Below are 24,773 nucleotides of genomic sequence, written 5' to 3'. Positions count from 1 at the left end.
AGCTATGGAAAATGTGAAGAAGTGCAATTTTGGACTTTTACCTGTATTTATAGTCCTGCTGATAAAGACTTCTCTCAAGACCACTCACACTACACTAATAAAATAATAGATACACAATTAAATGACAATGGCCACAGTAAAATAAAAATTAGAAACTTTATGTGAATGAAAAAAAGACTTTCTGCTTTATATTTAGAGGACAGTCTGGGCAATGAGCTACCAGAATTTTCAGTAATTTTGCACATTTATTTCCTACAATTTAAGCCCAAACGTTTGTGCTGACAGGTTTCTTTCATTTGCTACAGCAGCATTTCTTTATCATATAGAAACACTAAGACATACTGTTACTCTTCTCATATCGAGTTTTATGTTATGTTAAATGTTAGTTTAATGTCTTTACACCGTCAGAAATGGCATTTTCACTGGTTCTGCTCGCTTAAGGTCAAAGTGGGCTGTATGCAGCTCACAATATAAAACGAGTTTGCCATCCCTTCCCTAAAAGGAGCAACCAAAAGAAGGTTTGTTTAAAAAAACAGAACGTAAATAAAAATATAAAGTCGATAAAAAAGCTGACAGATACTGTATGTTGTAGTTTAAAGCAAATTCACCCTGATACTAATTCCTGGGAAAATAAATACATATCTCTTGCAGTGTAATTTTTATTTCATATCTAATAAAATTAAATAAAAAATTAATTCACGTAAAACAAACTTTCGATTTTTTTTTTTTTTTTTTTTTTTTTTTGCCATTCATGTATGGCTGTTAACCGTTGGGTGACAGCATGATTCATCACTTTACTTCCTGCCCCGCCAAAAGTTGTTTTCTTTTCTTTAGCGGAACTGCGTAGATGTAATTTCCGTTCCGCGAAACTGAAAATCGGCGCGCAGGGCTTTTAAACAACCTCAATAGCAGACAGAGAAAATGAATGACATCGCTGAACCAGCATCGTAGTTTCTTCAAATAATGGAGCAATACGGTTAACTGTGGCCGGGACATTAGTGATTCATGTCGGTGTGGTGGAGATGCAGAGTCGGTCGAAATTAAATGAAACGAGCGGTCTTCTGGGAACTGTGACGGTGGCTGCTGGGGTAGGCTGCTCCTGACAACAGGATAACTACCAGCTCATTAAAGAAGCGCCCTGAAGCAGCTGTGTTCACACTCCTGGCTGCTGTTTAAACTGTCGCCATGAACAGGATGAAAATGAAGAAAGCCGAGGTGGGTTGTTGTCATAGTAATAATGGGTCACTGTTAATTGTGACACCTGGTTTAGTGCTGCTGCATCATCAGTCATCCACAGCTCCACAGTGTCGTGTTTATGTTGTTGTTTTGTTTGTTTTTTTTGGTTCACCAATGTGAAGGGTGTCATTGTGGTTTCTTTCAGGTTCTTCGAGGCTTACCTGGGGGGCAGAAGAACATCTCTGCCTTCTTTTCCTCCCAGAACCGAAAGGTATCACTGTCCTGTTTCTTTTAGGTCTTATTACAGATGATATATTAATATCACCAATTATTGTCCTTATTGGTCATTAAGAACGATGATACTTACTAGTAATCTGTTCATAATGGTCACGTAATTCCATTCATATACTGTTCAGTCAAATATTTTAAGAACTAATATAGCATGTGCCGTATAAGATGTGTATTAAATTACTTATTGAGTGTTTTGCTTGTAGGTCTTCCCAACTTCCACAAAAGTATCCACCACGGGTGCGGTCCAGCCCAAGACTGAGCCTCCAGTCAAAGATGGTGAAAGCTCTCTGTTCAGAGTCCATTCCCCATTAAAGAGGAGTGTCCTTGGGGACCTTGAAAACCTCCTCCCCTCCTCACCAGATCTCCTACTTTCTGTGCCTGAGACGCCAAACAGTCAAATCAGGCATACCTGCTCTCCCTCCTTTAAGAAGGACCTCAGCAGGGAGGAGGTGTGCCTGGCAAACCTCGGCCAGCTGTCTCCTGTCTGTCGCAATCCTCGCTCCAAAGGGCCAAATTTATGGAGAGTAATGGCTAAGGATGGAGGAAAAGCCAAGAGGGAAGATAGAACGTCTGGCTCCATGAAAAGGCTGTTCAGCCCCCCTGAAGAGTCACATGATGCCAAGAGACCAAGAACTACCAGCCCATTGACCACAGGAGCAGTGATTATGAGTAGAAGCCTGAAAGAAAGAAATCCTATAACTGAGCCAGAGAAAACACCCTCCTTACCCACTGAACGTTCAGCAGGTTGTTATGACAAGTCTGTGGGTCACAGTCAAGGCACTGAATTGATCTTAAATGATGGTAGAAGCGCAATAATATCAGTGCAGTCTGTGTCTTCCCTCTCTTTGGGCCAAGAGAAGAAACCTCAGCAAGAACATGATGAGCAAGATTCTGGTTTTACTTTGATAACGGAGCAGACAGCAGCTGAGGCCGAAACCAGCAGAAAGCTACACACTAGTGTGGAAAAGGACACTCCTAATGCACATGTGAATGAAACCAGTGCTCAAGCTATCACACCTGCACTGCATGGAGGTTCAAAGGAGAGAGAGGTTCACCCAAACGTAAAAGAGACCACAAGAACATCGAAGAAGGTTGGAGATGGAGACCAAAAAACACAGGATCAGGAGCAAAATGGCGGTATGACCTTCTCTCTTATTTTCACATAGTTTCCTGTGCCAAATGCAACCATTTTGCCAGCATGCTTTAATGAATTAAAATTTCTCCTGTCCAGGCTGTACCAGAGTTACAAATGTTGAAACTTCTTGTAGTCTTAAAGAGCAGAAAAAAATAGTACAATACACCTTACCATGTCTTTGCTTGTAGTTTGATTTGAATTTCTATTTACTTACCTTTTATGCTAAAACACTAAAAACAAACAATTTATAACACAGGAACGGCTCCTGCGTGTCCCACAGAAGAGCGACTGGATGAGAGCTGGTTTGCAGATCAGATGGAGCATAACGAAGGTCTTAAGACCAAAAAATCCCGGTGAGAAAGACACCAAAATGCTGACTTGGAAAGGGGAAAAAAGATGAAGAAGCCCTGATGGACAAAGTATCTGATTTTGGGCTGAAGGATTTGATGTTAATGTGATATACAGTGGGGCAAAAAAGTATTTAGTCAGCCACCGATTGTGCAAGTTCCCCCACTTAAAATGATGACAGAGGTCAGTAATTTGCACCAGAGGTACACTTCAACTGTGAGAGACAGAATGTGAAAAAAAAATCCATGAATCCACATGGTAGGATTTGTAAAGAATTTATTCGTAAATTAGGGTGGAAAATAAGTATTTGGTCACCTCAAACAAGGAAAATCTCTGGCTCTCACAGACCTGTAACGTCTTCTGTAAGAAGCTTTTCTGTCCCCCACTTGTTACCTGTATGAATGGCACCTGTTTGAACTCATCTGTATAAAAGACACCTGTCCACAGCCTCAAACAGTCAGACTCCAAACTCCGCCATGGCCAAGACCAAAGAGCTTTCGAAGGACACCAGGAAAAGTATTGTAGACCTGCACCAGACTGGGAAGAGTGAATCTACAATAGGCAAGCAGCTTGGTGTGAAAAAATCAACTGTGGGAGCAATCATCAGAAAATGGAAGACATACAAGACCACTGATAATCTCCCTCGATCTGGGGCTCCACGCAAGATCTCATCCCGTGGGGTCAAAATGATCATGACAACGGTGAGCAAAGATCCCAGAACCACACGGGGGGACCTGGTGAATGACCTGCAGAGAGCTGGGACCAAAGTAACAAAGGTCACCATCAGTAACACACTACAACGGCAGGGAATCAAATCCCGCAGTGCCAGACGTGTTCCGCTGCTGAAGCCAGTGCATGTCCAGGCCCGTCTGAAGTTTGCCAGAGAGCACATGGATGATACAGCAGAGGATTGGGAGAATGTCATGTGGTCAGATGAAACCAAAGTAGAACTTTTTGGTATAAACTCAACTCGTCGTGTTTGGAGGAAGAAGAATACTGAGTTGCATCCCAAGAACACCATACCTACTGTGAAGCATGGGGGTGGAAACATCATGCTATGGGGCTGTTTTTCTGCCAAGGGGACAGGACGACTGATCCGTGTTAAGGACAGAATGAATGGGGCCATGTATCGTGAGATTTTGAGCCAAAACCTCCTTCCATCAGTGAGAACTTTGAAGATGAAACGAGGCTGGGTCTTCCAACATGACAATGATCCTAAACACACCGCCCGGGCAACAAAGGAGTGGCTCCGTAAGAAGCATTTGAAAGTCCTGGAGTGGCCTAGCCAGTCTCCAGACCTCAACCCCATAGAAAATCTGTGGCGGGAGTTGAAAGTCCGTGTTGCTCGGCGACAGCCCCAAAACATCACTGCTCTCGAGAAGATCTGCATGGAGGAATGGGCCAAAATACCAGCTACTGTGTGTGCAAACCTGGTAAAGACCTATAGTAAACGTTTGACCTCTGTTATTGCCAACAAAGGTTATGTTACAAAGTATTGAGTTGTATTTTTGTTATTGACCAAATACTTATTTTCCACCCTGATTTACGAATAAATTCTTTACAAATCCTACCATGTGGATTCATGGATTTTTTTTTTCACATTCTGTCTCTCACAGTTGAAGTGTACCTCTGGTGCAAATTACTGACCTCTGTCATCATTTTAGGTGGGGGAACTTGCACAATCGGTGGCTGACTAAATACTTTTTTGCCCCACTGTAATTAGCATTGCCTATGAAAAAGAACCATCAGTATTTATGCAGACCTACTAAAAAAGGCAGAGATTTGCCAGGTTGATGCAACAGTCATCTTTACTTAAAACTGATGAAACTGATGCTGCTGTCTGCAGTTTGTTTCTGCTCATTAAAACATGTTTGGATCAAGTGCATTCAGATTTTTTTCTGAGGAAAATGGGAACACTTATGATAAAAAGTCCCTTCTGCCCTCACAGGAAAGTACCAGACCATGTAATCCTTTGTGGAGGACCGAAAAACCGTTACTGGGTCATGAATGTTGAAGAGAGACCTGGCCTCAAAACGCTGACCATCTCATGCTCCAAGCTTCTACATCCAGCCGAGACGTGCCTGCTTAGAGATGGATGGTAATAATGTGTTTGGACATTATCGACATTTTATCACTTTTAAATCAGTATGTCTGGAAATTCATGTGACTACTTGCTGTCTATTCTGTGTGGTTTTATTTGTGTTGTTTGTTTTCCTGTGGATTTTAACTTGTTACATTTATACAGTCCATGATCATTGAAGAATAGTGTAATTGTACACTCTTGCATCATTATTCACTTCACTCTCTTTCTAATTCATTTAAAAAGATTTTTCCTTGGGTGTTCCCAGGGAGATGACACCTGTTCGTCCTGGTGATGTGGTGCATCTGGAGGGCCACTCTGATGGTGGATCCTGGTTAGTGGACAGGGAGCAGGGCTTTCTGGTTTTACTCCCTGATAGCCTCATCTCAGGTACCAGCATCTCCAGCTCCATCCGCTGCATGAGGCGTGCGGTGCTGGGAGATATGTTCAAGGTAAAAGGCTCTACTTGTGATGGTGTGGTGGACACTCATATTAATCACTAACAAAATAGCCACTTTTTTCTTTTAAAATAAAAAATGCAGTATTACTAAAATAAATTCTTATTAAGTGAGGGTTTTTTTTGTTGTTTCAAAGACCACAGTTAGAAAATAGATTTTAGTGCATAGTGTTCATCCTGCTTTGAACACATGTACTTTACTATGTTTATGTTTATGCAGAGTTTTGATGGTGGCAGCAAGCAAATGCTTAACGGCACCATGGTCCATGAAGTCTTCCAAAGAGCAGCTACAGCTAAAGATTTTTCTTCGGAGACGCTGTCTAAGCTCGCTGATGAGGCTTTGCACAGTCCTCGATATCTGGGAGATATGTAAGTGGTTAGACTGCTAGCACTGTACCCCAATATTTGATTGTTTGAATAATTGTTGGTTAGTTATTCAGCTTTCATTTTCAGGATGCATTTTTCCCCTATATGGAAATGGAAATGCTGTATAACCATGTCAGTTTGAGCACATGAAATTTCTTTTTCACTGCAGGGACGGGTTGGAAAATTCACTAATCGTGTGACATTTTGCATGTTTGGTTTATGTTCCTTCTTTGTTTTTGTCATGCATGTGTTCGTAGGTACAGTTTGGGTGTAACTCAGGAAGAGATGAAGCAGGAGCTGCATGATTATCTCCCCTCACTGGAACACTGGGCAAAGGAATACCTCAACTCTCAAACACCTAAAGCCATAAGCCTTAAAATGTATGTATGCATACACACACACACAAATGTTATCAGCAATGCAGGAATAAACCTAATGATGCTCAGTGTAAAGTTAACCATAGTTTAAAAAGTGATAGCAGACATTTAAAAACAAAAAAGAAGGTACAGGGGTTACTATGAAGCCCTGTGTCTAAGTAGAATAGACACTTCATTAACACCTTTGTTTACTTATTTATTTCAAAATGGCTGCTTTGACTTAAATACTTGCCTAACACCAGTCAACACTTTGTTTATGCTGATTATTTGTGCATCTCTGCCTTCTAGCAGTGGTGGAGCTCCAAGTAGGTGTCAGGACTCGGGAGCTGTCGCTACTGTTACAGAGCTGGCAGACATAGAGGAGAACGTTTGGTCTCCGAGGTTTGGGCTGAAAGGAAAAATCGATGTGACGGCCCGGGTTCGAATCCAAAGACCGCGAAATGGCTCTCACAGAATTCCAGAAGAAAAGACCATCCCTCTGGAGCTGAAAACTGGCAGGGAGTCAAACTCGATAGAGCATCGCAGTCAGGTTACTTGGCATAGACACTGATATGCAGACCAGTAGATTCAGATGAAAAAAGCCGTTTTAATCAGGCAAAGGTGTGTTTCTGCGTGCAGGTGATTCTGTACACTTTGATGACCTCGGAGAGATACAGTCCCGAGGCCGGCTTTCTACTTTACCTCAAGACTGGCAACATGCACCCTGTAGCACCCAGCCACATGGACCGCAGAGGTACTGTATGCCGACGCTTCATGTAGCAACCAACCTGAGCAAAATTCACATGAAAAGATTCAAAAGTAGGGAAACTTGGAATAATTATGCGTTTTGCAAAAAAAATATATCAAATTATCACATTTATTGCTAAACCTCTTGTTTCATGGCAGAGCTGCTGAAGCTAAGGAACACTTTGGTGCATCACATTCACAACTGTGTGGAGAAAGAGGCTGAGCGAAGCTGCCTCTCCAGGCTGCCGGACATACTGACCAACAGACAAACCTGCCAGTACTGTCCTCAAAAGAGAAACTGTGCCTTATATGAGAGGTAAGCCTTTTTTCCCCCTTTTTTTTGTCTTCCTTGTGTTGAAGGAAAGCAAGCGTCGCAATTTTTATAAAAATCCTCAACTTCTATCCTTCTTGCTTCATCTCCTTCACTTTTCAGGGCTGTGGATCGCAGCTCTGCAGTCACTGAAGATGTTATACATGAATTTATACAGCAAGAGACTGGCCACCTGACATTGCCTCATCTTAACTATTTTTCCCACTGGCTGCTTCTCTGCTGCTTGGAGTCTGTCACCATGGAGACTAGAAACAGCCGAAAGCGTGTGTGGCTTCAGACGGTTGAGGAAAGGTACGAAGCCAGACCTTCAAACAACAGATATGCTAATAGTCTTTGGTTTTATCAAGATGTTGAGTTAAAGTTTACCAGAGAGGAAGGAAAAGCAAACAGAGACAGCAAACTTGCTCTTTCCTCTTAAAATTCAGCATAATGTGAATGAAGACAACTGCTTCACTGTGTAAAAATAAATAAATAATTTGCTTAAATTCCCTTGCTATAGTTCTGAATACTTTGTTTACCTTGGCTTCTGTTTCCAGTGAGAAGAGCGGGAGCTGCGCAGGGAACCTGCGGCTCAGCGGGCCAGTGATGGCTCAGTCTGAAGGTGTTTTCCTTCATCGTTTCCACCGCAGTCATGTTGCTTCGCAGCAAGGTTTGACCAACAGCAGTCTCTCCAGCAGGGATCGCATTGTCGTTAGTGACCTGGAGGGTCGCCTTGTTGGCTTGGCAACAGGTTACCTGTGTGAGGTCAGCCAGACAGTAATCAGCTGCACACTGGACAGGTTAGGAATAAAGGGGCAGTGAGTTGCTGGTCTTTAGATAACACAGATAAGCTCAGCTACCTGATTTTTCACCTGTTTTACTGTTGAATGTGCTTTAAAGGGACCTGTCGAAGTTCAGGGATGTGACATTTCGGCTGGATGGGGATGAAGGTGTGGTGGGCTTCAGCACCCACCTCACCAATCTCTCCAAACTGATGGAAAACTCTCAGGACAGGTGGGGACAGTAAGATGAAATATGAAGTTATGATTGTACAACATTTAGGTGACTTAATACAAATGATTTCACACATTTTACGCTTGGTATTTCTTGTATGGATGAGAATTTTTTACTGTGTGCAGTGATCGTCTGAGGAAGTTGGTCGTCGACCTTCAAGCTCCAGAGTTCATCTCCAACCTCAGCTCTGTTTTGCCCAAGGAGGCTAAGGACACCGTGGCTGACATCCTCAAAGGTAACTCATCTCTCATGTTGCTTTTTATTTGTTTTATCCTTTTTAAAGTTTCAGTTTTGGTTTACATTTTGCTACTATGACGTAGATCAAAACATATACATAGAATTTTATTAATAAGCGGATTCAAAAAATGTGTTTTTATAAGCACATTGTTAGCAGCGCTGCACAGGTGTTCAAATTTCAGTTTCATACATAAGTATTTGAAGCTTTGAAAAACTAATGAATTTGTGTTACTGTGTAGGTCTCAACAAACCCCAGAAACAGGCCATGAAGAAGGTGTTGTTATCTAAAGACTACACGCTGGTAGTCGGCATGCCAGGCACAGGCAAAACCACAACCATCTGCACCCTGGTAACCACCACTATTAACTTATTTTAACCATAAATCAACGTTTTGTGTGTGCTGTAACACCAACTGTGACCTTGGTCCTTGTGTCCTCCTCACTCTTCTTCTTAGGTTCGTATCCTGCATGCTTGTGGTTTTAGTGTGTTGCTGACCAGCTACACCCACTCTGCTGTTGATAACATCCTTCTGAAGCTTAAACGTTTCAGAGTTGGTTTTCTGCGTCTGGGTCAGGGACAGAAGGTGTGATATCTTTGACAGTGTTAATGTCCACATTTTGTTTATACTGCAATGAACTTTCTATTTGTACTGATTTGTGCTGTTAAGTAAAGTTGATTCAGTTTCTCATATTTGCACTAAAACTTAATGTCGATAACATTTAATAACTTTATGTGGTAATAAAACTGGTTTATTTTTTGGTTCTCTGCAGGTTCATCCAGACATCCTGCCATACACAGAAGAAAGTGTGAGGAAGAAGGGGGTTCACACTCTTTCAGACCTGGAACAGCTTTATAACAAAGAAGTGAGGAGTTAGTTTTTGGAAACAAATGCAACATTCACTGATTTTAAATAAACTGCCATCATCATTGCGTTATCCTTTCAGACTTGTTTTTTTGTTTTGTGTTTTTTGCCGTATGGTTAGCCAAGCCTTGCTGTTCTTCTGTCTTTCCAGCTGATAGTGGCAACTACTTGTATGGGCATCAAGCATCCTATTTTTACTCGACGCCGCTTTGATTTCTGCATTGTGGATGAGGCGTCACAGATCAGCCAGCCTATCTGCCTGGGACCTTTGTTCTACGCCAAGAGATTTGTCCTTGTTGGAGACCATCAACAGCTCCCACCAATAGTGCAAAACCATGAAGCCAGGTCAAAGATCTGTTTCCATAATAACATACAGCTCATTTACAGGGTCACTGCTCAGAGAAGATTCAGCATTTAGGGAATCTGTCGAGTTGAGTGAGAATGTTTTATTTATTTGGGGGTTTTTTTTGGTCCTTTAGGTCACTTGGGATGGATGAGAGTTTATTTAAGCGACTAGAGCTGCATAGTGAAGCAGTGGTACAACTCAACGTACAGTATCGAATGAACAGGTAATCTACATCCAGGATAACACTGCATGATTTGTTAATCTGGTCTTCTGAAATCTAAGCAGAGCCTTTAAACCCACGCTGCTCTTTTTTCTTTGTTTGTTTCCATGTCACTAAGTGATAATCGGTCACGTACAATAAATAATCCAGCTGGATTTTATTAATGAGTCAGCATGATTCATTAGCTAATTATTGCCACCCCTCAGCTGTAAAGTACTGATGGGGTGTTGTGTGGACACTCAGGTTTGTGGATGTGTTAACTTAAGAATAAGGTGACAAGATTTTGAAATTGATCGCCAGTGTTTTTATTATTTGAAAATGTTCAGTTGAGTTTTTATTAGTTTAGGTATTATTAGTTTATAGTTATTAGTTTATTAATTTAGGAAAAATCAACACAGATATTTCAATAAATGAATTGTATAACTGAATTATTAGAAAGCAGTGACTCAGTCTCAATAAACACATCCATTAATGCCACATCAGGCAAGATGTAAGACCTTATTTTTACCATAACACACACCACACCTAAGGATTTTTCCTCCCTTTCCAAGTTCACAAAATCATTTGCCTTCATGTTTTTGTTTGGCTGGTTTTTGTTTGTTTTGACAAGTTTTGTTTTTTGTTGATTATAATCTTCGTGACAGCCACAGGTATATCCAGACCATGACATCCGTGTGTGTCTCTTATCTTTTTAGGCAGATCATGTCTCTCAGTAACTCTCTGATGTACGAAGGCCGGCTGGAGTGTGGCTCAGAGAGGACGGCCGCAGCACTGCTCACCCTGCCCTTCCTGCTGTCTGTCCAGTCTGAGCTGAGTTCGTACTCTGAGGCTCATCCCCAGCATGCCCTGTCGTGGATACAGTCTACGCTGTTGCCGAGCAATCCTGTTTGCTTCCTGGACTGCTCGATGGTTAGTACAGTAAAGCGTACACTTCAAACATTTTATAATTTGAAATGTGTTGAGGTTGTAAACATAAAATAAAGCAGGTACACTGACTGGAAAAAAAGTAATTAAAATAAGATTGGGTTATTGTGTGAGACCCTTTTTTTTTTTTTTTTTTTTTTTTTTTAAATTAAGTTGGTTTCGTTTAATCACGTCTGACAGACCTGGTGTGTGTGTGTGGAAAGATGTTTGATTTTTTTCATCTCTACTGGTTCATTTCAGGTGCCTGCACTAGAATCAGTGGAACAAGGAGGAATAAGCAATCACACCGAAGCTGCTCTCATACACACTCTGCTTTCACTTCTCATAAAAGTACACCAGTTTATGAGCTACTTAAGACATAATGAATTACCTATTTTAATACAATCCCCCATAATTAATAATGGAAAGTTTAAAAGTTCTATCAATTATTGGTAGTTGGTACTCATTTTAATCTGTGTTTATTCTTTTTGTTTTCAGGCAGGGTGTAAGCCCAGCGATATTGGTGTTATCGCCCCCTACAGGCAGCAGTTAAAGACAATTCTGGCTCTGCTGCAGTCGCCTGCATTCACTGGTGTGGAGGTGAACACAGTGGATAGATACCAAGGACGGGACAAAAGTCTGATTATTCTTTCTTTTGTCAGGAGCACGGCAGAGGAAGGAAACGTAAGTACTTCTCTTTTCATCGCCTTTTTTTTCTCATGTAAGCGAGTGAATAGAAACCCGACCAGAGTCTTTCTTCCGTGTCTATTTAAAGTTAGGAGAGTTGTTAAAGGACTGGCGTCGCCTGAATGTAGCCATTACCCGCGCCAAACACAAGCTGCTGATGGTGGGCTCAGCCACAACGCTACAACGCTACACACCAGTGGAGAAACTTCTCAACCATCTTCAACAAGAGAACATGATATCCTTTAAAATTGGTTTTGGTTCTACCACTAAACCTTCCTTTATTTTCAGTAGAAATTGGACTTTAATCTGAACACTGTTGTAAATAATTCTAGTGATTTGTGTTTAACAGCGGGTCACCAATGTTCCCACAGTTTCTCTTTGACTTCTGTCTCTTTTCCTAAACTCTTACTTCACATTATCCAGCTCCCATCAGCTGCCCACAAGGCCTTACCCAGCATGGACCTGTGAGAGAAGCCTAAGAGGCCATGAAGGTGTATCAGCTCGTGTGTATGTCTCAGTGGAGTAGCACACGGTTATCATTCACCTCAACTGTGCAGAGATCTAAATGACCTAGAAGAGGCAGAATGTCTCTTTTTAAAACTGAATACTTGAAGTCTCCTGAAGATCAAACGGTCTGCAGTATTAGAAATAACACCTCAACTAAACAAACAATGTTATGAGTGCTACTGACAATGTTGATTTTCCTGTTTGTGTGAAATTCTGAATCTTTTCTTGTATATTTTTGTAGATCAATAGATGGCCAGGTGGCCAGTTTTTAATTCGACACTCTTAAAGCACTGCAGTTTTAAAGGTTTCCGTTATTGTGAGTGTTATGAAACAAGGTACTGAGACAGGGACCAGCTGAAAGGGCTGCATACATAATTGTACTGAATCTTTAAGTTGGTCTTACAGTTAAAATATGTTGGCGTGACACTATGATAGTTTAAAATATGATGCATAAACCTCGGTTTTGTCAGAATGTTCAAATACTTTATCAGATACCTCAATCTCAACACTGAGGACTTTTGGTACTTAAAGCATAGAAAACTTCCTGCTGTGAAAGGGTGGGGACAGCTTTCATGGCCAGATAAGCTCATACATGTCTGTCAGTGTGAAACTAGCTCGGTCTTTAGCATAAAACAAACTAAAAAGCCATATCCATCGTCGTCTGTATGTGACAAAAGGTACCATCCTCCAGCTCTACCTTTTAGAGGTATAGTATCATTCCCTGTTTCCTATGATAGTTATAGTATTTAACCAGAAATGTTAACTTTAAAATAACTTAACTATATCAGTGGGAGTCACTACACTTGTCTGCAGCTAGAAAAACTACGTTTATTCAATTGTTTTCTCAGTAAAAACCTGTATGAGTCAGATCGGCAGAACTACGTCTGTGCAGGAACAGATTATACAAAAAAACATATCTTGATGACTTTTAGTTTCAGGAATATGTATTATTATTATTATGTATGTATTTAGGATCAAAACGAATCTTCACAGTATCAATTTTACCAGTTTAAGCCATACCAGCTGTACTTAACTTTATTGAACCCCATTCATTATTAAGCAGCAAATGTGAAAAATTCTCCCAACCACAAGGCTAACTGTGACTCTTCTGATTTTTACCTGCTTTGTTCTTGTGTTTCTGTTTTTCCCATTTTAAAATCTTTTGGTTGTAATTTTTTTGCTGTAATGTTATGAATAAATGATAGAAATCCTAACAAAGCCTACAGTATGTTTGTCAGCTAAATCATTTCAGGATTGATCAGTCAGGACTTAAATGGGGTTTTTTTTTTTTCTTTTTTCTTTGAACCTTCTCATTTTTATTCAAGAGCCATAAAGTGTATCTGCAGGAACACGACAGCTGTGATAGCACATCGGTCACTGTCTTCTCGGATGTGTCTCAGCCTATAGTTTGATTGTTCCCTGCAGAATAGTGATGGTCTGTCCAGCTATGTTGATTCTTCCATCATCTCTCACTTCAAGTTCCAGCTCGCCGCCACGACTAGAGCACTGGTAAGCTGCACAGGCACAGTAAGCCGATTGATAATGGATAAAAGTGGAACACATCAGTTATCAGATAAATGACACATTAGTAATACGTACCCAGCAATTTCTTCTTTCCTAGTTTGTCAGACCAGTAGCTGCCTAGGACTGTGTGGGCAGATCCTGCCAGAGCACATAAGCAGGAATAGGTTAACACTTTCTCTCAAAATGCATTAATAAGACACCTGTAAATGCATCCACTTTAGTCCAGCTGCTTATATGTAAATGTTTTTAGACACACAAATGTTCAGAATTATGTTATTTGATGAATAATAACTATAGATTACATATTAGTGAAGGGCAATCATCTTACCAGTGACAGGATCCTCAGGGATGCCAACCCACGGAGCAAAGTTTCTGGAGTAAAAGTCATATCCTGGCTGGCAATCCGGTGATCCTGTTTCCACATTTTAGCAGCGTTTGATATTTAATATTTGTTGGCAGAAACATTCAGTGAATTTTGTTATACAAATTAAAATGAGCAACAAACGAGTCCACAGGACGGTGATGGCAAAGTACTGTGCTCTTCATCACCATCATCATTAAAACACCAAATGAGGGAATGTTTTTAGCAGAGTGCTGTTCATCCCTCCAGCAGAGGTGCATTGAAGCTTTTCTGATGGTACATGGTGGGACAACACCTCACTTAAACACTTCATGTTGGGTTTTCTTTGGTTTATTCTTAAAGGGAAGCATTGACTGTTAAGTCTTCAATTTAATGGAATTGCTACATGTGGTCTGATCCAACAAGTATACAACTCTACACAGCTCCGATTACCTTTCATAGTGACGACGACGGCTCTGACTCTTCCACTTCTCTCACTATTCTGAAGAGCCACACTGTCAACTTTCAGATGGGTAAGCACGGAGCTGGAGAAAACACACAAAAAGCACATACACATTTACAAAAATGTGATGAGTGGGTGTAGAAGGCTAGTTGCTTGGTTATTTGTTTGGCCTTCAAACATATGAATAAGCCCCACTACCTGGAAGCCTGAGAAATACAAATGTTTGAGACTTCATGAACAACAGGACCATGATTCAGATTCCTTTCAATTTGGCAACAAGCAAAGTTTTTTTTTTTTTTTTTTACTAACGTGTCACAGCTGTCAGCCAGTCGAATCAGCAGCTTCTTGGTGTTGTTGGACAGATAAACTTCCTGAACCGGGAGGTTTCCCACTGCCGCCTGTGTCACACATGTAAAGGCAGAGATTTAGCTGAACACACACACACACACATATACACACAGGAATGTAGCTACACTTTCACAAACCGTTCACAAAAATGTGATTTCTGACCTTGATGGTATCTTTGAAGTCGTTGGGATCCTGAAATAAAAGGAGTTCAGAAAGAAAACCATTTTACATACACTGTTAATAATACAAAAGAATCTTTTTATTTATTTATTTTTGACATTACAGGAATTGATGTGTTTATGTAACTAAAGAGAAAAGTTTATTTTACCTGTCGTGTGGGGGGGTTCAGAGGAAAGTCCATGATGTACCCTTCCTCCTTCTGGGTGACGCACAGATCTCCACTCTTGGTCTCAAACACCAGGGTGGGGTTTACATTTTCTGAAAGAAAACATCCATTACATGGTTATATGCTGGCACCTCTTTGCTCCTTTTTGCAGTCAGCTGCATTGTGCGGTACAGGCATCTCTAAAAAAGAAAAAGAAATCGCTCCAGCAGCCTTTTCTAATGCACCTTGGTGTCACTTTTTCTTTTTTGGAAAAACATTTTTATGTGTAAATGTTGCATCTTACTGTTGTATTGGAACAGCACTGCTGCAGAGGCCAGAGTGGCATGACCACACAGATTGACTTCAGTGGTTGGTGTAAACCATCGAAGGCGGAACCTTGATCCTGTTAATCACACATTTAAGACTTTTTTTCAATTTTGTTTTGGTTTTAGTTTCAAATACACAAAGTTAGGCAGTGCAGATAATGATGTTGGTAATTGGCTTACATCCACAAAGGTCTTCAAGGTCAACTTAATGATTTATTGGTTAAAGATTGACTAAAAGACTTATAATTTAGTAACCATCATTCTTAAAAGTGTGGTGTGTTGTCAACGTATATAAAAGTACTGTAAAGATTTAAAACATGTCACATTTGACCTATGACCTCCCCTTCAAGGTCAAGACATCTAAACATTATAATAATGCTATATAGAGCTACTTAAAACTGTTTCTTACTGCCATTGAACTGTCAACATGCAGGCATATAGGGAAAGATACATTCAATTCAATTCAATTTTATTTATATAGCGCCAAATCACAACAAAAGTCGCCTCAAGGCGCTTCATAGATACAGAGAAAAACCCAACAATCATATGACCCCCTATGAGCAAGCACTTTGGCGACAGTGGGAAGGAAAAACTCCCTTTTAACAGGAAGAAACCTCCGGCAGAACCAGGCTCAGGGAGGGGCGGCCATCTGCTGCGACCGGTTGGGGTGAGAGAAGGAAGACAGGATAAAGACATGCTGTGGAAGAGAGACAGAGGTTAATAACAGATATGATTCAATGCAGAGAGGTCTATTAATACATAGTGAGCGAGAAAGGTGACTGGAAAGGAAAAACTCAATGCATCATGGGAATCCCCCGGCAGCCTACGTCTATTGCAGCATAACTAAGGGAGGATTCAGGGTCACCTGGTCCAGCCCTAACTATATGCTTTAGCAAAAAGGAAAGTTTTAAGCCTAATCTTAAAAGTAGAGATAGTGTCTGTCTCCCGAATCCAAACTGGAAGCTGGTTCCACAGAAGAGGGGCCTGAAAACTGAAGGCTCTCCCTCCCATTCTACTTTTAAATACTCTAGGAACAACAAGTAGGCCTGCAGAGCGAGAGCGAAGTGCTCTAATAGGGTGATATGGTACTACAAGGTCCTTAAGATAAGATGGGGCCTGATTATTTAAGACCTTGTATGTGAGGAGCAGGATTTTGAATTCAATTCTGGATTTAACAGGAAGCCAATGAAGGGAAGCCAAAACAGGAGAAATATGCTCTCTCTTTCTAGTCCCTGTCAGCAGATGAGAAAAAATGTGGGAGATGGCTCTAGAAAACATCTGTGTGTCAGCAGAGAACTGCAAATGTCAGATGATATTTTTGGCAAATTACAAGAATACTGAACCCTTACTGCCATGGTTTGGGTTCACTTTTTACTTATTTAATTTAAATAACAGGCGCACTTTAAAAAGTCATACATGCTTTCATCTTATTACATTTGGACTTTTGTAATTCCCTCTAACCAGTTGTTTTTCTCTCCTTTCTCAGCAAATATAATTTAGAGTATTTTTCAAAAGTCACATTTTTAAGTCTGAAGTAAAACTTATTGTATCTGTTCCTGCTTCCTCTTTGTAAATAATACCTGCATTCCTCTTGGACCGACTGCACACTGCAGTTTTTCACTGTGACAGCTTGTTGCACAATTCTTTGGACTCCATACAATGTAACATTGTTACCTGACAGACTGCTGAGGACAGGTGTTTTTCAGTTTGTGCACGCAGTGAGTAAAATGTTTAACTACAAAGGAACACTAAACATAAGCTAATGAACAGATAAACCTAACTTGGAAAAATAATGAGCTCCTGCTAATGGTTGTGGGTCCTTAATTCTGCCTAATGGCACTAGTTTGATTTTGCTGAAGGCTAACCTTTTGTGATGTTCTTATGCAATCCAAAATTTGTAATTGACATTTCCTAATAGGTACAAAGTGCCATGAAATAGACTTTGTGGTGATTTGAATATATTTTTCTCTAATTTAACTGTATTTTGATCCTTAAATGTCTGTTCTCTGTGGCAAAACTTCAAAGTTTTAATTGTGTGACAGTGTCACATCTTCCTATGGTCACTAGCAGATATTTATGTCCTCAATAGTAACCTGGAAGCTGAACTTCTTGCTAAATTTTCATCCTAATACCAGCTATCTCAGGGGGGCAGTTTGCTTTCATTGAGTAGATTTGTCCTTTTTACGGATAAACTTTTTTCACTTTTTTTGTAATCTCAGGCAGACTGATCCAGGCTTTTTCCTCATCACATTTAGACTATTTTAATTCCCTCTATGGAACGCTCAGCCAGAAGTCCCTGCCCTTATCTGCCTTGTTCAAACTTTAGCTGCCTGAGACGAGAAGAGCCAAGATCACATTACTCCCACTACATTAGACTTATTCAATATAGAATTGATTTTAAACTTTGCTTTATTGTTTGAACAGCCTTACATGACTTCACTCACCTGGTTAACAGAGCCACGGCCTTGATTCAGACCTTCCTAACTGTTCCTGCTGCTCACATCTTTACAAAAAGAGATCTGGCATTTTCTCTTAGACCCTCACAGCTGTGCAAATTCTTCACCACTCCTCACAACTTTTTTTTTTTTAAGTGACTCCTTTTTTCCCTATCATACAATTTCCTTGACTCATTTATTTCACTTGTCATATTATTCAAGTTTTGTGTCGTGTTTTTATTTTTTGTTTTATTTCAGTCTGGTTTTTTTTCTGTAAACCATTTTGCAACGATTATATACATAAGCTTTATTATTATCATCATTCTTATGACTATAAATTCATACAAACTTGTTAATCTATATTGAAAATTTCTATCCTGCACCTATAGGGGCTACTTTAAAGTTTAAGCAGCATGTGAGCCGTACACCATACTGTACACTTTTGAAAGAGAGCTTTCCATTACAGCAATACAATCTAAGAGGCTTTGGAATTGGCAAGGCAAAAGTGATCTGTATTAAAACAGACATACCTGTAGTAAAGCTATCAGAGGGATTCGTCCTGGTGATGAAAGCAGTTTCTGAGAGGTTCATCTCTGCTGCTATCTTGTGATACAAGTCATCACTCAGCTCCTGTTAGAAACACACGATTTAACGAGCAAATGATAGTGTCCTGAGCTGCTTTGACCAGTTAATGATTGTAAGCTTCTGGCAGACAAACAGAGGAAGTTTGCTCACTGAAAATGAATAAACATTAAATAAGTTAATTGGAAGCAGCAGCCTGATGTGTCTTATTCAGTTCTTGTGTGATAGCACAGTTTTCAGCGGAACGCAACAAACCACTTTCATTTTCATAGTTGAATTTACAAAAGATTGTTTAAGTTAAAATACTTTTAAAAACACATCTTGTCGAGTTTGTTTTGCAGAAAGAATTTCTGTTTCTGGTCTGCACTTGTGCGAAGCACCGATGCAGGCCGTCATAGCGCAGGACTAAACATTAAGCTTTGACCTAAATATTCTTACTCACACGCTGAAGTGGACAAACTGCCGCTGGGTTTCCCCTGAACGGTAAATTGGTGAAGGCATCCAGCGTGAACACTGGTATCTCCATTGTAGGTGAGCGAAAGAAGACGAAAATGGCTTGGAAGTTAAGAGCCTCCGTCCTTCAGCACGGATTTTGATGGAAAGGGTCCACACGCAGTGCTGTGGATGGACTTTTGACCCTCCCTCTGCATGTGTTTTTTCTCTCTCCCTGCAGCCTATCCTATTTTCCACTTGTTTTAGTCACATTTAGACATAACCGGTTTGCGACTGTAGTAGAATGAGTATGTGTTTAAGACTACAAACTTTACCCCTTAAGATAGTCACTTAACTGTGGTTATTTGACAATCTAAAAATAACATTTTTAATGCGATAAATACTGTTTTGTATTGTATAGATAGCCAGAATATGCATGACTAGTCTTACAATATTTTGAGAGAGTGATTAATTTATGATTATAGACACACAAAAAATCCGACTACCCTGACGATAGTTTAGTCTTAAACGCATAATCTAGATTTTGAGTTTACAATAACGGGCACGCTGAATATTTGGTAAATTGTATTTTTATTACATGTCCCAGATACCAGCTCTCTTTGGAGTCGTAAACACAAGCGTCATATCAATAAGCAATTTGGAAAACACGGACTAGTAACAGAAAAAAAAGACGCTAGAATGAATCAACGTTTATAAATCGAAATCTCGCGAGAACATACCTGTGCAAGTTTGCTGGCAGTGTCACCTGAGGCACGGGGCAGGAGCAGGAGACCGGGGATAAGAGGAAGCGGTGAGATAATTTTACCGGTTCACTCATTGCTAACTGTGGATGTGTTTCTTTATGGAGTTGTGTTTTGACATCCAGTGAAGACGCAGGACCGTTAAAACGAGAATTCGTTTGTCCTGTACGTTTGACCGCTGTCTGTGTCCTACAGTTAGCCTTAGCGGCTAGTCTGCTAAATGCTAATGTTGCCGAGCTAACGTTTTCGCGTAAGTCTGGCTTACGAGAAACATATAACTAGTATGAATATTAGACTGATGGATACTCAGATTTGGAGAACTTTTTATTAAGATGCCGTCTTGCGTTTAAAGGATCAAGTTGGGTATAAGTTGAACTCCGACTAGGTTAGCTAGCGCAGCTCTCGAATTTTTAGCACAACACATAAACAGCTGGAAGGAGGAAGTATCAGACCATAGCTATTTAAGCTGTTCTGGCCGCTGCAAAGATACAGAAAGTCGTTATTAGATATGTTCTTTGAAAGCTTTTTGTGTCATATGTTACTAATAGTTATTTACTTTGTTTTATTGTACAGTTCCGGCGAGGTTTGTTGTCGGTTTAATCTGAATTTAAAAGTAAAAAAAAGAGTCTAGTCTGTCACTGCGTCGACATACCCGCAAATGTTAAAATATGAGATGAATGCAAACTATCCGGATAGATGCACCAGTAAACATTTAATCTCAGTGTTAACTTTTGCCAAACCTGTTGCTCTTGCAAATCGGTTGACAAAAATAGGATTGAAGGGGAAGATTCGGCAACAACTCGAGTGATCTTATTTATGTTTAATAAGCCAAATTCCTTTAAATTAATTATTCCTTCAGCTTTTATTTACCAGATTAAAATTGAGGCCATCATGCCCACACTTAACAATGAGGGATTGTTATTGCAGCCTAACTTTGTTTTTAAATTCTTTTTAAAATTCATTTTGTGTGTAAAGCACACACGGGGGATGTTGGCTATCTCAGGATCTTACTCACAAGTGAGGGCAGAAAGGGATTGGATGTCGGGCTGAGGCTTTTTTTTTTTTTTTTTTTTTTTTTTTTTTTGCAGTGATGCAGATTCCGAACCGGATTTTTGTGATAACGAGAGACCTGAACGTGAAAGCAAAGCTGTCAATTTACCGATTGATATACGTCCTTACCCTCACCTATGGTTATGAGCTCTGGGTTGTGGCTGAAAGAATGAGATCACAGATACAAATGGCGGAAATTAGTTTTCTCCTAAGGGTCGCTAGCCTCTCTCTTTTTAAGATGGGTTGAGGAGTTCAGCCAAGCCACAGGCATTCAGAGTAGAGCCACTACTCCTGCACATTGAAAGGAGCTAGTTTGAATATCTCAGGCATCTGATTTGGATACCTCCTGGGCGAGGTGTTCTGGGCATGTCCTACTGGAAGAAAGCCCCAGGTATTCCCAGGACACTTTGGAGTGCCTTGGTGTTCTCCTGAATGAGCTATAGGAGGTGCCTGGGGAGAGGGAGGTCTGGGTTTCTCTGCTTAGGCTGCTGACCTCACGATCTGGCCCCAGAGAAGCAGGAGAAGATGAATGGTCAAGTACTGTTTGCAAGCCAGAAGCATTAAAAATTTTCCACTTCATTATCATTAACAGTGAATGCACACATTATTAAAATGCACACCAGAATGCAAAGAAAAATAGTAATAGCAAATAGTAATTCATAACAATAAATGCATTTTTTTTTTTTAAAGTTTGTTCAGTGTCCAGTACCCCCAGAGCAAATGACCAGAATACTTTTGGTCCTTTATATAGATCTGGCACAGGACTCCACATAGTGACCCGCGCTTGTTGGTCAGCAAGACTAGAAGCATAATGTTTAGAGATACACTAAATATGATTTTTCTCGGCCGATTCAGATTTGTTTTTGAAGTCTGACCTACCGATCCCTATTTTCTAAGAACAACAAATGACAACACATGGAAATGAATATCTACTCATCTTCAATGCTAATATGAGCTGCTTTCTTGCCACAAGGAGTAGCCACAGCAGGTAGTGTCCCCCTTTTTTGGGGGGGGACTGTTTCGAACTGGAAAACTATACACCCTTACTGACGCATCCGACTGGAATAGAGCCAGTAACTTTTTTTTTTTTTGCCAAATGAATGTTAATCATAACACTGTGGAGTCAGCTTCAATGCAAAATATCAATTTTGTAATAAATGGATTATTAAACTTAAGAATTCATAACTAAGCAAGTGTTGCTGACACAAATGTCTTTCTGCTGTGTTGTGCCGTCTGTGACAGTGAGGATGTCTTTGAATGACGAGGGGTACGTGGTTCGGATCAGAGGACTTCCCTGGTCCTGCACACAGGAGGAGGTGGCCAGTTTCTTTTCTGGTGAGGAAACAGACGTCTTTACATCCTCAGACAAGACCTTAGCTGTTAGTGTTGAAATTGTCACTAGACTAGTTAAATCGCTTAGCATGGCATTCAAGTTTGCATGCACAAGTCTTTTGTAGCACATCTCTGTTTTTGTTATATGCCACACTATTCAAATTTCAGTAGCAATATCAAAGAGCCAAGGGTATCAAGAAAAATGGAAATTATGACCAAAGAATTGGATAAAACATCCAAGCTTTCAAGATGATTTTTAGGACAATAATGTAAAGGTTGTTTATTACTTATCCAAACTTACCTTGAGTGCCTGAACTTGGATGTTTAATTTTTTTTTATTAATTTTTTTATCTTTTTGCAATGGTTCATTACCATTACCTCTTCTCTAGCAGAAGACATCAGTTTAAAAACTTGACGCAATCTCTCTTATGTTTAGACTGTGACATCGCGGGAAAAGTAAATGGAGTGTGTTTCACATACTCAAAAGAAGGCCGTCCGAGTGGAGAGGCATTTATTGAGCTGAAAACAGCAGAAGATTTCAAGAATGCTCTTGCGAAGGACCGTAAATACATGGGGCACCGATATATAGAAGGTAAGCAAACTGGTTAAAACTGAGCAACAGATTTGAATGTTAAGGACGCTACACACTGAACACGTTGAATTTTGCAATGTGATCCAGGAGTTAAAGCTGTATCACGCTGCTTTTGTACACATTTCACAATGTCAGTGGGGCGATTTGAACTATTATTAGCAGAGTTGGCAACACATAAGGAGGTATCAATCATTCTAGAGAGGCGTCACTGTTTAGCTCTGCGTCTGAGGTAAAATGGTATTATTTTACCATTTCTATTTCATTGTGTATTCAGTCCCAGTGTGCAATCTGAGTTACAGGTACACTTGCTGCCAGATACAGTGATCTGATTGGTTACATCTGTTTATTCAGATCCATAAAATCGAGCTTGGTTCAAAATAAAAGCAAATGCCCCAAATTCATCAACTGAAATTATGCGGTCAGTGTGAACTGCTGTGTTAAGAAAAGGTGAGTCAGAAGAATATTTTTAATGCAAGAAATAGTTACATTTTACGCGTCTGGTGCATAAAGGTTTTTTTTTTCTCTTTCTTTGTATCATTAATGGTTCATAAAGCAGCAGTTATTCAGTTATATTGGGTTCCTCATTTGCATATGAAGCCTTTAAGAAAACTGTAATGAACATGTTTAAGTTTAATTTATGACCAGCATGTGATGTTTGTGAGTGTCTGTCTGTCCAAATCAGTGTTCAAGTCGAACCGTAGTGAGATGGACTGGGTGCTGAAGCGTAGCGGTCCTGCTGACTATGACAGCTGCAGTGGCTGCATGCTGAGACTTAGAGGCCTGCCCTTTGGCTGCAGTAAGGAGGAGATTGTTCAGTTTTTCTCAGGTACATGAACACTGAGACTTTTGGGTAAATACTACATAAAGTTGTATTGATGTTACAGTAGATATTTTAGTCTGAAGGATAGTTTTTCAGTGCTGTAGTTTGTTTTGTTTTTTTTTTATTGTTATTCAGAACACCGTAGCAGTCAAATGAGATGCAACCATAAATTTAATTTAAGACAAACACTTAAGAAAGCCCTTTGTCGCTTCATTGCAATATAGACCTTGTGCAGAATATTTAAAAAGGCTATAAAAAGACAAGTCTTTTTAAAAAAAAAAAAAAAAGAGCTGTCAACTTCACACGATCTTCACTATAAACAGGGCTATATTAGGAAATGTGATGTGGATCATTAAAAGAAAAAAAGAAATCCAAATACTGCCAACTTCACTTTGAACAGTGCTTTTCACTTTTGCCACTAAACCCCATTGCAATACATAGGCATATGCTAACCTTCAGAGTAGATTGACAGGTTATTAAACTTAACATGATTAACTGTGACTAAGTTATTAAACATGTCTGCGTGTTCTAATGTGTGTTTGTTCTTGCAGATTAGTCATGCTGTGCTTACTAATTTGTCCTTGTCCGAATTGTTAGTAGTACAGCAATGATGTTGGTGTTCTGTTAGTCCATTATTTAGCACATTTGTATGACTTAAGATGCCATAGCTCCTAAAGTATTTAATAATAGAATGAGCTGGGCTGTTTTGGCTGAGGGAAGACAATCCCATAAAACTGATCTGGGGTCAGTATTAATGACACTGGCATTGGCTATCTAGGATAATATACACTAATGATTAATATAGATGGATACTAATATTATATTTTTTTCAGATAAAGCATAATTTGGCCATTGTGCTACATATACTCTGTAGTTGTTGTTGTTTTTAAAAAACAAAAAAAACAAAACAAAAACAAACAAACAAACAAAGGTGAACATACAGTGGCTTATAAGCTGACTCCAAGGCAGTTTTTTTTTTTTTTCTTCTTCTGTTCCACTGCTGAGCAGCAAGTGTAAAGTCAGTCCCCTAAGATGCTCCTATTTTAAGTAGTATGAGATAATACAGCTGTTGTTTATTTGCTTTAATGACCCATTAATCCTTAAAGCTCCACTGATGTAGTGGGTGTTGTACAATCAATTCTATCAGTCTACCTACCGACCTATGTATTTGTGTGCTTGGGTTAAAGGGTTGAGAATCGTGCCAAATGGGATAACTCTGCCAGTGGACTACCAGGGGAGGAGCACAGGGGAAGCCTTCGTGCAGTTTGCCTCAAAGGAGATAGCAGAAAAGGCTCTGGGGAAACACAAGGAAAGAATAGGGCACAGGTGGGACAGATGGGAAAGGGACGGGCTGGACTGGGTTGGGCTTCTGTTAACAGCATTTAATGGGTGGTGATATTA

At 40.0% G+C, this 24,773-nt stretch overlaps 3 protein-coding genes across 6 annotated transcripts in view; 2 read left to right on the top strand and 1 right to left on the bottom strand.

The window, feature by feature from the left end:
* Positions 1 to 783: 783 nt before the first annotated feature.
* Positions 784 to 13,260, top strand: dna2 (DNA replication helicase/nuclease 2). Of its 2 annotated transcripts, none has more exons than XM_085452614.1 (25): positions 784 to 1,215; positions 1,382 to 1,447; positions 1,671 to 2,604; positions 2,859 to 2,955; positions 4,899 to 5,048; positions 5,299 to 5,482; positions 5,708 to 5,856; positions 6,111 to 6,233; positions 6,522 to 6,759; positions 6,849 to 6,963; positions 7,116 to 7,272; positions 7,390 to 7,578; positions 7,824 to 8,066; positions 8,167 to 8,280; positions 8,406 to 8,515; positions 8,757 to 8,866; positions 8,972 to 9,100; positions 9,288 to 9,380; positions 9,531 to 9,724; positions 9,859 to 9,948; positions 10,641 to 10,854; positions 11,110 to 11,199; positions 11,347 to 11,532; positions 11,624 to 11,772; positions 11,952 to 13,260. In XM_085452614.1, the coding sequence occupies exons 1-25, from the start codon at positions 1,186 to 1,188 to the stop codon at positions 12,001 to 12,003; spliced, it is 4,206 nt and encodes a 1,401-aa protein (XP_085308740.1). In that variant the 5' UTR covers positions 784 to 1,185; the 3' UTR covers positions 12,004 to 13,260. The 2 variants fall into 2 exon arrangements, with proteins under 2 accessions (XP_085308740.1, XP_085308738.1); XM_085452612.1 differs by having other exon boundaries at positions 6,519 to 6,759.
* LOC146718530 (phenazine biosynthesis-like domain-containing protein 1) lies at positions 12,574 to 19,615 on the bottom strand. Of its 2 annotated transcripts, none has more exons than XM_085452647.1 (10): positions 19,558 to 19,615; positions 18,334 to 18,433; positions 15,347 to 15,445; positions 15,046 to 15,155; positions 14,880 to 14,909; positions 14,679 to 14,767; positions 14,360 to 14,451; positions 13,895 to 13,978; positions 13,642 to 13,704; positions 12,574 to 13,556 (listed from the first exon to the last, which is right to left on the bottom strand). In XM_085452647.1, exons 2-10 carry the CDS (start codon positions 18,392 to 18,394, stop codon positions 13,444 to 13,446), a joined length of 741 nt encoding a protein of 246 aa, XP_085308773.1. In that variant the 5' UTR covers positions 18,395 to 18,433; positions 19,558 to 19,615; the 3' UTR covers positions 12,574 to 13,443. The 2 variants fall into 2 exon arrangements, with proteins under 2 accessions (XP_085308773.1, XP_085308764.1); XM_085452638.1 differs by lacking the exon at positions 19,558 to 19,615 and adding an exon at positions 18,828 to 19,023.
* The window catches only part of hnrnph3 (heterogeneous nuclear ribonucleoprotein H3 (2H9)), a 9,269-nt gene continuing 4,065 nt past the window's right edge, over positions 19,570 to 24,773 (top strand). Inside the window, exons 1-5 of one of the 2 annotated variants that reach the window (XM_085452630.1) lie at positions 19,570 to 19,628; positions 21,871 to 21,963; positions 22,397 to 22,552; positions 23,235 to 23,378; positions 24,560 to 24,698. In XM_085452630.1, coding sequence (XP_085308756.1) covers positions 21,876 to 21,963; positions 22,397 to 22,552; positions 23,235 to 23,378; positions 24,560 to 24,698 — 527 coding nt within the window. In that variant the 5' untranslated portion in view covers positions 19,570 to 19,628; positions 21,871 to 21,875. Of the gene's footprint in view, positions 19,629 to 19,762; positions 19,829 to 21,870; positions 21,964 to 22,396; positions 22,553 to 23,234; positions 23,379 to 24,559; positions 24,699 to 24,773 lie in introns of those variants that run through there. The other variant, XM_085452633.1, reaches the window with a different exon arrangement.

The sequence above is a fragment of the Copadichromis virginalis genome, linkage group LG1, assembly GCF_057382275.1.
Source record: "Copadichromis virginalis isolate Kocher_CV1m ecotype Utaka linkage group LG1, C_Virginalis_male_GT1.1, whole genome shotgun sequence".
Classification (NCBI taxonomy): Eukaryota; Metazoa; Chordata; class Actinopteri; order Cichliformes; family Cichlidae; genus Copadichromis; species Copadichromis virginalis.
This window is presented reverse-complemented; position numbering and strand designations above follow the sequence as displayed.

Bases quoted from the DNA above. Each gene is read 5' to 3' on its own strand.
- LOC146718530 (XM_085452638.1), bottom strand. From the start codon at position 18,911: ATGGAGATACCAGTGTTCACGCTGGATGCCTTCACCAATTTACCGTTC. The intron at 18,434-18,827 runs GTGAGTAAGAAT...TGTTTCTAACAG, and splicing joins CAGTTTGTCCACTTCAGCGT to GAGCTGAGTGATGACTTGTA. The intron at 15,446-18,333 runs GTATGTCTGTTT...TGTGATTAACAG, and splicing joins CTCTGATAGCTTTACTACAG to GATCAAGGTTCCGCCTTCGA.
- dna2 (XM_085452612.1), top strand. From the start codon at position 1,186: ATGAACAGGATGAAAATGAAGAAAGCCGAG. The intron at 6,234-6,518 runs GTATGTATGCAT...TCTGCCTTCTAG, and splicing joins AAAGCCATAAGCCTTAAAAT to CAGTGGTGGAGCTCCAAGTA. The intron at 8,867-8,971 runs GTAACCACCACT...TCTTCTTCTTAG, and splicing joins CCACAACCATCTGCACCCTG to GTTCGTATCCTGCATGCTTG.